General features: G+C 36.9%; 1 protein-coding gene across 41 annotated transcripts in view; it reads left to right on the top strand.

The window, feature by feature from the left end:
• SORBS2 (sorbin and SH3 domain containing 2) overlaps positions 1 to 11,794 on the top strand; it is a 79,534-nt gene extending 67,740 nt beyond the window's left edge. For 21 of the 41 annotated variants that reach the window (XM_042014807.1, XM_042014820.1, XM_042014804.1 and 18 more), the window contains 4 exons: positions 2,459 to 2,566; positions 6,087 to 6,136; positions 8,897 to 9,003; positions 9,765 to 11,794. In XM_042014807.1, the coding sequence (XP_041870741.1) occupies positions 2,459 to 2,566; positions 6,087 to 6,136; positions 8,897 to 9,003; positions 9,765 to 9,826 (327 nt within the window). In that variant the 3' untranslated portion in view covers positions 9,827 to 11,794. The remainder of the gene's footprint in view (positions 1 to 2,458; positions 2,567 to 6,086; positions 6,137 to 8,896; positions 9,004 to 9,764) is intronic. The other 20 variants (XM_042014831.1, XM_042014843.1, XM_042014838.1 and 17 more) reach the window with 3 other exon arrangements.
• The last annotated feature ends 2,648 nt before the right edge of the window (positions 11,795 to 14,442 follow it).

Genomic DNA, 14,442 nt, shown 5'->3' with positions numbered 1-14,442 from the left:
ACACAAGGTAAAACTATAACCATTATGATACAATTAAATAGCTTAAGGAGATACCAATGATAGGAAAGCAGAAAGCCTTCGACTCAATTTCAGGTCCATATCAGGATACCAGTGTAACTTACTTAATTGAATGAAACAGAACTGTCTTCAAGTATGAAGAAACTAGATAACACTTGTGTTTCTGTTTTCAATTTTAATCCAAAGCTTGGGAGAACAGTTGTAAATTTCACAGTAAAGCACCGCTGCAGAGAGTCATGTTTTAAATACCAATTCTGTTAGTCAAGGACTGGACAAGGATTATTCCCTCTTCAGGACTACAGTTCATGTCAGCATTGAAGCTCTGTGGCAGAAAAATGAAAACTTGCTCTAGAAAGACAAAGTTAGTTTGCAGTGCTGACTTCCAGAAGATTCATCTGCTCATGAAAAGGAGAAAAAGTCATGTAAAGAGAAACTATCCTAGGAAAGTGATCATTGCATCATTACATCTATGTCATAAATACCCTCCTTTTTTTTTTTCTTTTTTTTAACATCTACCCCATCTTACAATGTGCATCCACAGAAAACACAGACACAAAGGACTTAAAGAAGTCTTAAGATAAGCAGATTTGTTGGGGTTTTTTTCTGAAGTAGGGAAGAGACATAAGGCTTCTTTCCAGGGCATGAATCTGTCATGACCTTAGGTTTATTTCACCTCCAAAAAGGGGTAAAACAGAGAACTGCACTTGTTACTGCAACTTTTAATAGTTTAGCAGTTGGTATAGGTGTTTTTGATGCTTTTGCTTAGCCTAACCAGACAAATTAAGAATATTCCTCATCTACACTGAAATTATTTTTAGGTGATTTTTCTATTCTTTGCCCTTATTTGAGGAAGATGTGTTAATCCAAGCTGAAAATAAGTAGAAGGAATATATGTTTTGAGAGTTAAAAGATCTGCCCCAGGGCACCTCCAAGGCAGTTGCTCTTAATTGGGCAAGGCAGGAGGCAAGACACCAAGAACCACGGGGATGACTCCATCTTGCACACACAAGAGCCTGAGAACCAAGAAGAACTACAGGTCTGGGGTCTTGTTACAGACTTCTAACTCTTAATTATTGTTTTCAATTATTTTTTAAATTTTTTCAGATTATTTTTTAAATCTAAGGAACGGGTTCCTTTATAAACTTAAATCAGTATAGACTTACCTATTTAAGAATTGCCAAAATAATTAGATACACTCCTACCAATGACAGATGTTTTAATCAGTCAACACTGATTACATTGCCAGAATAGAGAGCTGGATTAAAATATAGTATAAAGTATAACTTTATACTATATTTTATACAGGTTTTGGCTGTCTTCATTTCTTGCTATTTAGGCCACAGGCTGGGTTTGAGAAGATGGGACAATTCCTATCCTCTTTTCTTTATGCATGTTGCCTGTGATTAAATTCTGCTCTCAACTGCCACAGTAGAAAGAACAAAACATTTTGAAGAATCAAATATCACAGGTGCAGGGAGGTTCTTCAGAGAGTTCTTCTACTTCAGGAATTTTTGTTAATTTAAAAACACATAGATATGTATGTATATATACACATATGTAGACATGTATATATTTTTGGTATGTGGCTGAAAACTAAAGCATGACAAGGGATGTGGGAAATGGAATACAAGGAGCTGTAGGTGGGAAGTGTCACTTTGCACCATGTTGGTGGGAGGGATGTGTCCTCCAAAAAAAGAAGTCTGAAGACACATCCTAAGGAGAAATGCTGACGTTTTTCTGCCTCCTTGGCCTCTCTTGGTATCTTTTTTTGTTGTTCTTATTCACCCCTCTCCTAAGAGGGGGCTGGTTTTTTGTTTAGTTACATTCTACTGACAGACACAAATACCTAAAAAAAGGTTTGTGATATAGCACTCCACTCTCCTCACATTCCCCCCAACTCACCCCTGACCATGAGAATTTACATTTTCTGCACACACACCCATTAAGAATTGAATTCTGACAAACATGAAGCTGATTTGTAGTGATGCTAACAAAATGAGGATATTTTCAAGTATTTACTTGCTTTCTAAATGCAAATCCAAGGGATGTGTTTTGTTTATCAGCAAGGAATTACATTTGCCATTGGTATTTCTAAGGTAGCATTTCTGCTCTGTGCTGTTGAGCTTTTCTGTGTTGCTATCTGACCTACTTCATGGGTACACATGCAGTAACTGTTCCAACTGCATATGCTATATGTGATTAATCTTTTAATTGTAACATGTAAGGGCATGTGCCAGAGCAGCAAACCCTTGGGGAAAAAAGATACAGCGATAGCAATGAAAATATTGTATACTAATAGTACCCTTCCTTCTACCTGTAACAGTTGCTCTTTATCATCAGGAAAAGCATGTCTGGTTTGCATGTCTGAATGAAGCAGCAAAAATCCTATGATGCTTCATTCTTAAACTCTCACTTGATAAAGTTTTTGTGGTTCTTCTAGGCTAATTTAAAGAGGGAGATATTTGTTATGGGTAAACCTCCTCGTAGCCCAGTGATGACTAAGAGATCCTGCAGCTCACCTGTCAGAGGTCACAGCTATTCACACAGGGTATGGTACTGGATGCCCAGTGTGCAGCAACAGCTTTTCCATGGACAAGGAGCTCAGTGTCTAGTCTTTCAGTATTTTGCTTTTACCCAAGTGTCTCAATACTATCCATATGCTGTGTTTTCTTCCTGTTGTGCTTCTGTGCTATGACTGAGTAAAGGCAACAGGTCTGTGTGTGTCTGAACTTATTATATAAATCTATTAGTGTTCTCTATCTCTGCAGTACTGCATGGTATTTCCAGTGCGACAAGATGCTTGTATTTAGTCTGGTTCTTTATATTTAGTCTGGTTTTATTAAAATTACTCCTCTCTTTCAAAGCATTTTTAGTTTATTAAAATTGCAGCCTCTAAGAGTCAAACATTTATTCTTTATTGTGTGTATACAGGCTTTTGCATGTATACAGATTGAATTTTTGGGTTTGAATCCGTGTCCTTCTTTTCAAAATGTTTTGCTCCTGCTATATTTTTTTCACTCAATACTGTCCTCTTTACCCAAGCAGTGTCATTACAGATTTTAATACTCTTTAATCTTTCCCTTCTTATCTGTAACATAGCTGTAACACAGCTCTAATATTTTTACATAGCCAGAAAGTCAGGTTGTTTAGAATTTGCATGGACTTTGCTCAAAAAGGTGATCTATATTATGAAAAAGGGGGGGAAAAAGTCAAACACAAAAACCTCACCCTCAACCTAAACCATATGAGAATGAGAATTTATGGCTTATGTTTTACTTTCAGTTTAGGATTTAATTGTCCTTTGCATTGGTTTCTTAACATTTAGCTCTTAAAACTGGTAAAGAGCTGAATTGTTTTCCATGCTGTTGCTGCTGATTATAGGTGATCATCTTTCTGGTGCCTCCAATTTTAAAATTTGAATTTTAGCTTAAGATATGCAGGTTTGTGTAACTTTCAAAGTCTCAGCTTTTTGGCAGGCCTCTGTTTGCTTCCAGGTATGAGGGGACTGTGCTTTCTTCATCAGTGAAGAAAGACAGCTCAATGCTAGGAAGGCCAGGATTCTTGTAGTAGCAGACAAACACCATCTCGCAGGAAGTCCAACTAGGAATGAGAGCTGTAAAAAAGGGATTAAGCTCTATTTTAATTTTGCACATTACTCCAGAGGAATGTATTAAGAGGAGTGTATTGGTCAATGTGTAGTGTATTTATGACTTTAGTTCCAAAAGTACAAGAGCACATACCATGCACCTAATTTGTATGCTCCAGACTCTACAGAACTTTTACATGCAAGTGCAGTATCAATCATGCATGAAAATCAGGCATACAACTGGAACAGTTTTTACTGTTTTTGGGATTAGGTCCTGCAATATTTCCCAGGAAGTAGGATGGTCTAGTAAACTGAGGTGCAGTTGAAAACTAGAAATCTTTGCAATAGTCCCCTGTCTAGCCAGTGCCACTGTATGTGGGAATGAGAGCTTAGGGAAAGAAAACAGGGAGAAAGCTTCTGGATGTCAGCTGGGGGCATTATTGTGGAATGCATTCTTGTGGAAAAGAGGTAGCAAGCTCCAAGGTTGCCCTGTTCAGACATACCACCAATTACTTCACCCTATTTCTCCAAGACTGTAATTTTGTCAAAAGATTGTTTTCTCTGAGGCAATAACAGAGTTGAAAATCATGAGTTGCCTTGATTCTTATTATCTATTTCTACTTAATTAATTAGCAATAGAGCATTTTATGAAGCATATGCAGAAAAAGAAGATAATACTAGCCTACCCAGTTTCTTCCCGGCTTGGTACTATGTTCAACACATTAAATCATTTGTAGCATTGTTTAGGACTTTTACTTCCATTGTTTATAGGAAAAGTCCTTAACCTCAGTTGAGTTCTTTTGCATCTCTGACTATCTTTGGCATTCAGCTCGGTTACAGACCTGATGAAAGATTAGCAGCAAATAAGGTCAGATTCCAGTCTAAATACAAAGCATTCTGACTATTCTCCTCTTGCTTGACAAGCCAGCCATTGAAGGAGGTTTACTGAGAGCTGTTTAATTTGCAATCTTTATTGTTTATTCTTTGGTAAAAATTATCCATCTTTCTTGTACACTGGCAGAGGAGAGTTAAGTGAGGGAGAGAAGACAGTAAAGAGTATAAACAATTTTTTTTTTCTTTGAAAAACTCTTTCCCACCTAGCATTCCATAATATGAATTCAAAAAAAAAACCAAATCTCTGATCTACCTGCCTGCATATTTAGGCACCTTTTAAAAGTTATACTCTATAGAATCTAAAGTACAGACTGTTCACAATGTTTTCTGCACATATTCATAGAAACTGCTGAAAAGAAATTTAACTAATTTCATATGGAGATGTTGAGAGGGAAAAGGGGGGGAAAAAACCTAACAAACTGCATCCTGTGTTTTTCCATTCAATTTTTGCCATCAGCCTGTGGATTGTTTACTGCTGCCTCCTCTCTTGGAAGACTGTATCATCTTCAAGAGTGATAAAAGAGTGACTGAAATAGTCAAACCAAGAGAGAACCGTGGGGCAATAAGACAAATTCCATGGCTTAAAGATCAGATTGCAGTTTACTCAATTCATGAAAGAAAGTGCTATGAGCAGTGTTTGATATCCACACTCCCAAAACAGATATGGTTCCCAGACTTGTCTCTACAGCATGACCAGAGGGCATCCTCAGTCAACAGAGAATATGATCCCTGCTCATATGAAGAGCTTTCCCAAGCAGCTGCTCCTGCACTTTCTGGCCCCAGCCAGATTCTAATCAATATAAGTCAATGACTTTCTAAGCAGGATATGGTTTCTGTAGAAGGTTAGTATTTTTCATTTCCATTGCATCCAGGTGTATTGAATATCAGTGGCCAGTAATGCTCCATTAAGAAGGAACATAGTTCCTTTCACAAAGCTTTGCACTGGAAATACAAACTACTTTTTTCTGTTGAAGTAAAATTGTTAATTGTTACATTCACACAATTAAATGTATTCTTTCAAATTTTTTTTCTGTTCTTTGCCTCCCAACAGCCTGCATGGCTTGAGATGAAACAGAATTAGTTAAAGCATAGCATGTTATGCCTGCCAAGTTAGTACTCTGTGTGTGTAATGTAAATTGGTATGTTGTTCATCTGTGAATATTCTAGATTCTGCCATTATGTATAGGAGATTTTATTTCTGCTTATCTAAAAATATATTTCACCCAAAGAATGTATGATGTTCATCAGTTGCATCTGATTTTTCTAATGTTATTTCTGTTTCACAGTGAAGAGGCAGCAGGGTTCTATTCTAATTTTGTACTATACTATAAATAGAATGGACTGTTGATGAAGTTCACAGTTTAGTTTTTATTATCACCTCCAAAAATCAGATCTTTAAACATGCCAAGATTCAGTTGTTTGTCATATCTCTTAAGAATTTATTGTGCGTTGGAAGGGGGGCAGAATGGGCCATGGTTTTACACAAGGTAGAATATGAACTCTTGAGCAACTATGTGTTACACCCCTATCCAGCTACTTGGACCTTAAACTGCAAATCTTTATTACATTTCAAATCATTTCATTTCAGCCACAGCGCCCTGTGCTTTCTCATGAAAACATACACAGTGGGGGGGAACCGTAAGTATACTTCTTGTCTACTAAACGAAAACCTAACATTTGAGCAACAGCCAGCATATCATCAGAGAATTTTTTAACTTGCCAAGTACAATTATGAAGAGATTTCACAGATTTATAGATAACTGCATGATGTAGGAAGATGTCCAAGAAGGTCCCAGAGGGCAAAGCCTTATCTGTTTAATTTTACATTCAGTGCAGGCAGACATGGCAACTTAACAGTTCTCCATTGTCTATATTTATAGAAGGGATTTTGACTTTTTTTATTCTCTCCAGTTTTACATCTCAGCAAAATGACAGTTGCAGATTTAACATTGATTCAACTGATCTGTTCTACTGACTTGATACAATAATTCAGAAACAGTTCTGGATGTGAATAGAGGGGAAAAAAGTAACTTGATAATGTTGATCACAGGAACACAGGCTCACTCATTTTGGTGTGATTTACAAGTGCAATTCAAATATGAGATACAAGAAAGCTATTCTGAAAAGCGGAGAAGAAGCTAGAACTCAAGTCTTATTTTGACAAACATTGTAAGTGCTTGGGATATTTCAGTACTGGCTGTTAAAATGCAAGTTTAGTGCAAGATTGTTTCAAGACTTCCCCCCTGCTGCCAGTCTTGCACTTGGGTCCTGCTTCAGTGATCGCTGAAACCAGTAGCCATTCTTCCTTTAGCATCAGAGCACTTCAGCACATGCCCTATTAGATCATTCTTCATAAAATGTAGCTAAGGCGTAATGTCTAAAAATATTTTTAGGTTTTCCTTAGTCATTTGAAGATAGAAATGAGGGGCAAAAAGTTACCAAATACCTATACCACAGATAGATAATTAGATTTGGATATTTAGTCTCTCTAAAACCACAAGTTGCTTTTGGTATTGTTGAGTGTACTGGAGCACCTAACTCAGTTTTGAAAGCAATAATTGTCTAATTCATTTTGTTCAATACAGTATAAGTATTTCATGACTAAAGTAATTTATTCCTAAAATTAGAAATATATTTAAATGGCCAACTAACCATTCTTTCTCTTGAATATGTTTTCTGTCAGTATTGTAAATGCTAGTAGAGTTTTCATACTGAAGAAAGTCTTAGATTAACATAGAGAGAATGAAATTACTACAAAGGAATTTTTAAAATGGATTATCTATAAATGACTAAGATTCAGTTTCTGAAGTACAAAGAGAGCTAATTGGGAAGTTCTTGTTACTGTACTTAAGTAATTGGCTTGAATCCTATTCATGACACATTACATCTGCAAATCCTGTCCCCTTGGAAGCTGCATTTAATTATTTTTTGGAATATCACCATAGCTCTGCTTTCCTGGAATGATGATAAGCATAACAGAAAATATTATTGCAACTTAGTTTTTTGCACAGATTGTTCTTACTCCTGCTACACAAATTACTAAAGGTAATTGCTTAAACAACCAGTTTCTTTCCATTTTGTTAGTAAAACTAAAATATTAAAATAGATTTTTGGGGCTTGGGAAGATACTGCCAGTCACGAGAAATTTTTTTTTTTCTTGGAACATTGTCTTCTTTTCTAATCTCCAAACCAGCAATGTGAAAAATAAGTGTAGTTTATTCAAGACGACCATCATTAAACTAAACCTAGCACCAGTCTGTATATAGGATTTTCACATTGGGCTTTCAGGAGTAGGAGTTTTTTACTAAAATAAACACCTTATTTAAGCCATGGAAACTTAGCCAGAATGATTAACATATCAATGGGCAAGCTATCCTGTTTTTACTGGGTAAAGTGTAATAATGGCATTAAGGTTTAAAATTCAGTGAACTGTTTAAGAGAAAAGAATGGATACAATTATGTTTTGCTTCAGCATTCTGAAATTAAAAATATTTCCTTTTCACAATTTCTGCAGTTTCACCCTGCTTCTTTATACACAGTCAGTCATATCTGAGGCACAGTTGCTTAGAAAAAAAAGGCCAATTCTGACTTTGCAGGACTCACGGGCTTGTGCAGCAATCTTCCTGTCAACCCAAGAACACCTTCAGTTCCCCCTAGTGAGAGTGGATTCTTTCAATTCAAAGAATTTCAATTAACAGCTGGCAAGGAATGAAAGACAATGCATTTAGTAATTGCACACCTCTTGCCATTTATCCTGCAATCTGCAGTCCTGGTCAGGTGGAAAGGCACGTTCAGGGTTTGAATATTGTTTGAGTTTCCATCCATATGTATTCTGATTTGATTCAAGCCTCTCCCTCACTCTCAGAGATAGATGGCTTATCTGTGTAGCCGCTGACGAGCCCAGGGAGGCCCCCCAGCCACAGTGACAGTGTGTGTGAGCAGCTGTCCTGGGTACCCTCACTTGTGCTGAGTTACTGGCTTCACAGAGCTTAAAGGCAGAACCACAGTTTTAGGTGCCAATCGCAGAAGGTTACAGAGCTAACACATCTGGACTCTCCTTTAGCAGTGCTCTGTTTGGTGACTGAACTATAAAATAGCACTAAAATTTAAAAAAAAAAAATCTGAAAAAAAAAGTCTGTTTTTGAAACAACTGGTTGAGGAGCCATCAGGCTTGCCTTGCAACCCAGACTTTAGTGTCCTTGAGTTACCTTTCTAATGAAGGTATTATTGACTATAAGTTCCTAACCCTCAAGTCCACCAGGCAAAAAAAAAGTCCTTTTCCACTCTATTTGCAAGAAGTGTTTCTTCTTAATTAATGTTTAAACCATGTCCTTTACTTGAGAAAAAGTGCAAGGAACTCTTACTTCTTTTTAAAATGCATCATTTGTCCTATTTAAGGTTTCAGGCTCTATATAACTATACTCCTAGGAACGAAGATGAATTGGAGCTCAGAGAGGGAGATGTCATTGATGTGATGGAAAAATGTGATGATGGATGGTTTGTGGGTATGTTTTAATTTGGTTGCTTTCTTCTTCCCCCCTGCCCCAACCTCTGCTGTCCTCTTTGTGTAGTGTCTGTTATACAACCTGATATTTGGCATTTAGTGTAATAAACTTGAACCTGGCTTTATCAGGAGAAATCCCAACCAAAATCCACTGAAATTAGCAGGTGATTTCGCACTTTTGTCTTTTAAAATTGATAGATGCAAATTGGCACATACCTCCAGATTGTTGTAAAGCATTGTTGTCATTTGTGACACAGAAGGGACTGTGTATTACTTCTCTCTTTATAAAGGCCAGGTAACTTAAAACTTACACAAATACATGTACAGCACTGACCACTTGTGAAACCCAAGTATTACTGAACAAACAACAATTTCATAACCAGGCCTAGATAAGGTGGCTTAATCATTTCATAAACCCTCATGCACACAACAGCTAACTTAATCATCTGATTAGTCCTTAATACTTCAAAAATTCAAATTATTTCAATAGACTTGATGTTGTTGAAATTAAATTATTTCTCTGTACCAAGAATTTTAGCACAGCTTTTAATCAGACCTAACAATTTAATCAAATATGCCTCTTCATTTGCGTTTTGCTTCCTGCAGTTATACTTTATTAAACCTCACAAATAAAATTATATAGTGCAAGGAACTGTAGAACTTTCTGTTTGTGCAATATTAAACATAAAAATTTTAAGGCCATGCTTACATAGTGATTTTCTGTTGTTATTCCCATCTTTCATCTATTGCTTCTAATTTCAGGAACCTCAAGAAGAACCAAATTCTTTGGTACTTTCCCTGGAAACTATGTCAAGAGGCTGTGAAATTTTTTTTTCTATTTATTTATGCTGCATCTCTGCAACACATCTGCATAAAGCTGCTAGAAAACATGCTACGCTGGCCTTCTGTTTTCTTGCTTGCAGTCTCAGATAGAGGCCATCTAGTTCATCCACATCCCATCCCACCTGCCAAACCGTTCCAGCAGTATTACAGCAACGACCACAGTGTGAATAACTAAGCTTTTCTGAGACAAGAGGAATCATTTCAACACTGAAATACTCCCTGCTTTAAAGTCTTTTCATGTGAAACACAATAGGAAAAACCTGATGACAGGTACACAGATGAGTTGCCATGGGGGTTAGGGGGGGAAGGGGGAAAAAGTATTCTTGGTTTGAACATTTGTGGTACTACCATGAAGTCTGGTGGGATTTTTTTCAGCATGCATGTAATACAGGGGAAAGTTGCTGTTTACTATTTTTTAAAAAATTGATTTTACACATTCTTATTAGCTTGGCAGCATTTGTTGCTTCCACATTGCTGTGTCACGGGTTTGCCTATTGTACTGGTTTACAATGTATGACAAACTATAATATAGATTTTTTTGCCTGCACTTGTATGCTGTAACAAATGCACAGTGATTGTAAAATCTCAAGCAAGCAAAGTGAAAAATGGAAGAACTGCAAGTGTTCTGAATGGGTGCAATGGTATTGGCTAAATCTTTTTTCTTTTTTTCCCTAATGAAAAGCTGTAGTAAACCTGTAGTGTTTTCTGTTAAAAGGTAAGAAGTGCAAAAGGCACAAAGACCTGGGAAAGAGGACTTAAGGAAGAGACAGACAATGCTGTAAGCATTGACAATAATAATGTGCTACTGATGTCTGATATTAAGTGGTTGTAATCAAAATGTTGTAATAGTAAGCAACATGAAGTTTAAGAGGTTAGTGTTTTTACTTATCAGGAATTTAAAGAAGCAGGAAGTAAACAGTGTTAGTGCAAAGGGTTGTTGGGTTTTGGTTTTTTTTCTTTCCTAACATAGCCACCTGAAAAATATTCACAAGCATCATGTACTGATTTATTTCACTATATATGTGTATGTATGTTAATGAAACCCAAGTTACACATTCTTTTTAGGAATTTAGACAGAACAAAAAGTCACAAGTATTAAAACCGATATATTTTAGAGGTGTTGGGTTGGTTTTTTTTCTGAATGAAACAAGTGTTTGAAAACATACATTTTCCATAAGCAAAGGTAAGCATAAATAGCAAATGACATTAAGGCACAGTATGATAATGGCTATGGCTTTATAAAAACAAAAATTCAGATCTGGTTTCTTTGGCACCTTATAGATGGCAAAAGCTTCTGCTGCATTTTTCATGGGTAAAGGATCAAAATTATCAAAATGTATGTAGTCTCTGTAGCATTTTGTACATAAGTTTGCTTTTTTGTACAGAGCCATTTGGTTGTTGATTTTTAAAAAATTAAGTTTCTTATTTGCCCTCTTCACATACAGAACATTTCAATGTGTTTTTCTTTTCTTGCTCTGTTTACCATAAGCACATCTGGATAGTGCAATTCTGTAAGATAGCATTTTATGCAAAATTTTATTAATTAAAATATGGTTTACCAGCCAAATCTAAATGTACATATGTCTTTATTACTGAGAAAGGTCATTAAGGCAAAGGTAAAGAAACATCTTTGTGCAGCATACCTTTATTATTGCAGATTTCATGGCAAAAGCTTTATATTCAAAGGCTTTCAATTTTAAACTAGGTCTGCATGCAGCTTTGCTGTGAGATTAATACTATCTTTGATGCCATTTATGATTGAAGACTTAAATATCTGTTGCCTGTGATATTTAAAAAGTACTGTTTCTATTCTGTATCTGATTTTAGAAAAATGCAGGTTTTTCATACCTGGCTTTCAGGTAACTGACTTTGAATTCCTACAAGCAAAAGGTCTCTGTGGTTTTTTTTTCTTGAATAGACTTCTAATAAATTTTGCTTGGAGTACAAAACTGTTTCCCCCTCATTTTTCTAAATACGTGTAACTTACCACTTAAGTATTGCAAAGTGCTTAACTCTTCAAGCTTATATGCAAATAGTTACGCCTTGTAGTTACACACGCACACACCCCCGTCAAGCATACACCAGTTAGGTATATGGGCAACTGGCATTGCCCACACAGCTCTCAGTTGGTCCACTTCTGTGTCATCCCTGAAACACCTGAATGCAACATTAGGGACTTCCTGCATAGAGTGTGCCAATTTGAGATGATTTTTCTCTTGCCAGAACCACCCTTCACACAGAAGCACAAAGATAAAACACACAATGGTAAACCCTTTATACATGCCAAAAGTTCCTACCTCCTAATTCTTCAACAAAACCAAAATGAGAACTCCCATGTAAAATGACAGCATAGGAACGAAAATTAAGGAAAACACTGGTATTTTGAGGAACATTTTACACTTGGGACATCTCTGTCTGGCAAGGAAAAATTGTCCAAAAAAAACTTGGAACAAGAAGCAAAGCAGGTTCTGGGTTTTGGGTGGGGATTGTGTTGGGTTTTTTGTTGAATTTTTTTCTCTGCCTGGTAGCACAGTTACCGCTGGCGCCTCAGAGTAGCCCTTCAGCATGCCACACTGGCCATTCCTGCCAGGCTGCTTCTTCCCAAATGCTGCGCATGGTGGACTTCTACCACTAGAGAATCCAGTACAACAGCAACCTGCATTTGGACAGGACTAATCCATTTCCTCAAGTCTGATTTATGCTGTTTTGTCTTTACAATTGCTGAGCTGGAAAACAGTCTTCTATAAAAACTAATTACACCAGCTGGTTAGTATAGGCCCACTAACATAAGGAAATTCTGGATAGTTAAGGGTCTGAGTGGTTAAGGGGTAAAATCGAATCCTCTGCTAATTGCAAAGTGAAAGAAAAAGGGGAAAATGTAGGCCATTGTAGTGAGAATAGCAAGTCGTCGACACTTCAGGAGAAGATTGTAGTCTTAATGTTTTAGTTAAAACGTAAAGAAATATTTAAGTATATCCAGGTAAACCAAACATACTCAATTCTGCTAAGTCTGCTGAAATCCCAACTACACTATTTAAGGAACAAACAAAGGATTTTTTTTGTTTCCTTGTATAAGCCCCTATAAAATCATGAAGGACACCCTACAGGACTAGGTGGTGTTTTGTCCTAAAAGCCAGAGCAAGAGAGACCTGGAGAATTAGAGGCCAGCCAGTTAGTATCTAGGAAAAGATGAAAAAAGATCAATTAAAAGCCTCAGACATTCACTGATTTTTCTGGAAAATTATTTATCAAACCAACTTCCTTTTCTCTTGTCAGCATACGTAGCATGCTTCTTGATTTCTATTAGAAATTTCTTTTAATGCTATTTTATATTTTTAATTTCTATTAGAATTTTCTTTTAATGAGTTGGCAGCTGGGTTTGCAGGCTAAGGAAAGTCAGTGCCAGTGCAATAAAATCAAGTCTGCAGACTTGCAGACTTTTGTGCAGAGTTGCACTACATTACAGACAAATAGGTAATGTAACCACAGCATCCTGAAAACCCAGTTGATCTCAGTGCCTACCCTGCAGTGAATATATTTGCTGTCGAGGCGAAGACTTCCTAAAACAAGAAAGCCCATAACATACCAACAAGCCAGGGAGACTAATGCATGAGCAGTTCAGAGTAGTGATCTATATCCCAAACTAAGCAAAGGGTCACCCTAGCAGGTCTCACATTCTGTCACCCGCGCCAAAGCAAAGCACGGTGTCATTCTGCGATGCCTGGTATTTACTAGTTGCCTTTTAAATGCTGATATACAGAACCCTGACAGGAACACGAGGTGCTTCCTGTGCATTTGAAAAAGCAGTGCATGAGCCCATGGGAAGCTGGAAACATGAAGTCAGTAGCTCTAGAAAGACCTTAGGTCATTGCTAAGTATAGTCCCTTACAGCATTAATAGTTACAGGGTGAAACCCTGCCTTTGCTCCAGTTAAAAGCAAACTCCTTTGAATTCAACAGATCCCACAGGATTGGTAATAATTTCTGTGTTAACTTGAAACTAAAATTGCACAAGAGAGAAGCATGAGAGCAACTGAGTGTCCAGTTTGGGTTGGTTTTATTGTATTGAAAAGTATGAGTGCATGCGGAGACCAGAAACCACTTCTTTAACTGCTACCCCAAACAGAGCTGAGCAGATAGCTCCCATTTTTAGTACCTAACTGACAAGTCAGCTTCAAAAAAAATCAGGTTTTTTTCAAAAACGGTTTTATCCATCAGAAGCCCTTGATACAACCAGCAAATATCAATCAGACCAATACCTGAATCTATCCATTCTACAGAACGGGGAACTGCCAGACCAACACAATGGAAATTGGCACCTTATCTGTACACAGTAAATAGGGATGCTGAATTTAATAAGACTTTCTTCTGCAACTTTATGGATAATCAATCAACACCATGCCATTTAGTTGACTGGATGAAAAAAAAAGCCATTTTACTTTTATCCCTCCTGTAATGGCCAGATAGTTAAGCTCCCAAGTCCTCACTAAAAATTGCCCAATAGGATCTATTGTTCTCATCAACATAGCGAAGTCATATTCCTTTGAAAATTAAAAATATTTTTACACATATCTATGCAGAATATCACAGAAATCCAC

The sequence above is a fragment of the Corvus kubaryi genome, unplaced genomic scaffold (genome assembly GCF_017639235.1).
Source record: "Corvus kubaryi isolate FWS band 111438036 unplaced genomic scaffold, C.kubaryi_AGA036_p1.0 split3-131, whole genome shotgun sequence".
NCBI classification, from domain to species: Eukaryota; Metazoa; Chordata; class Aves; order Passeriformes; family Corvidae; genus Corvus; species Corvus kubaryi.
This window is presented reverse-complemented; position numbering and strand designations above follow the sequence as displayed.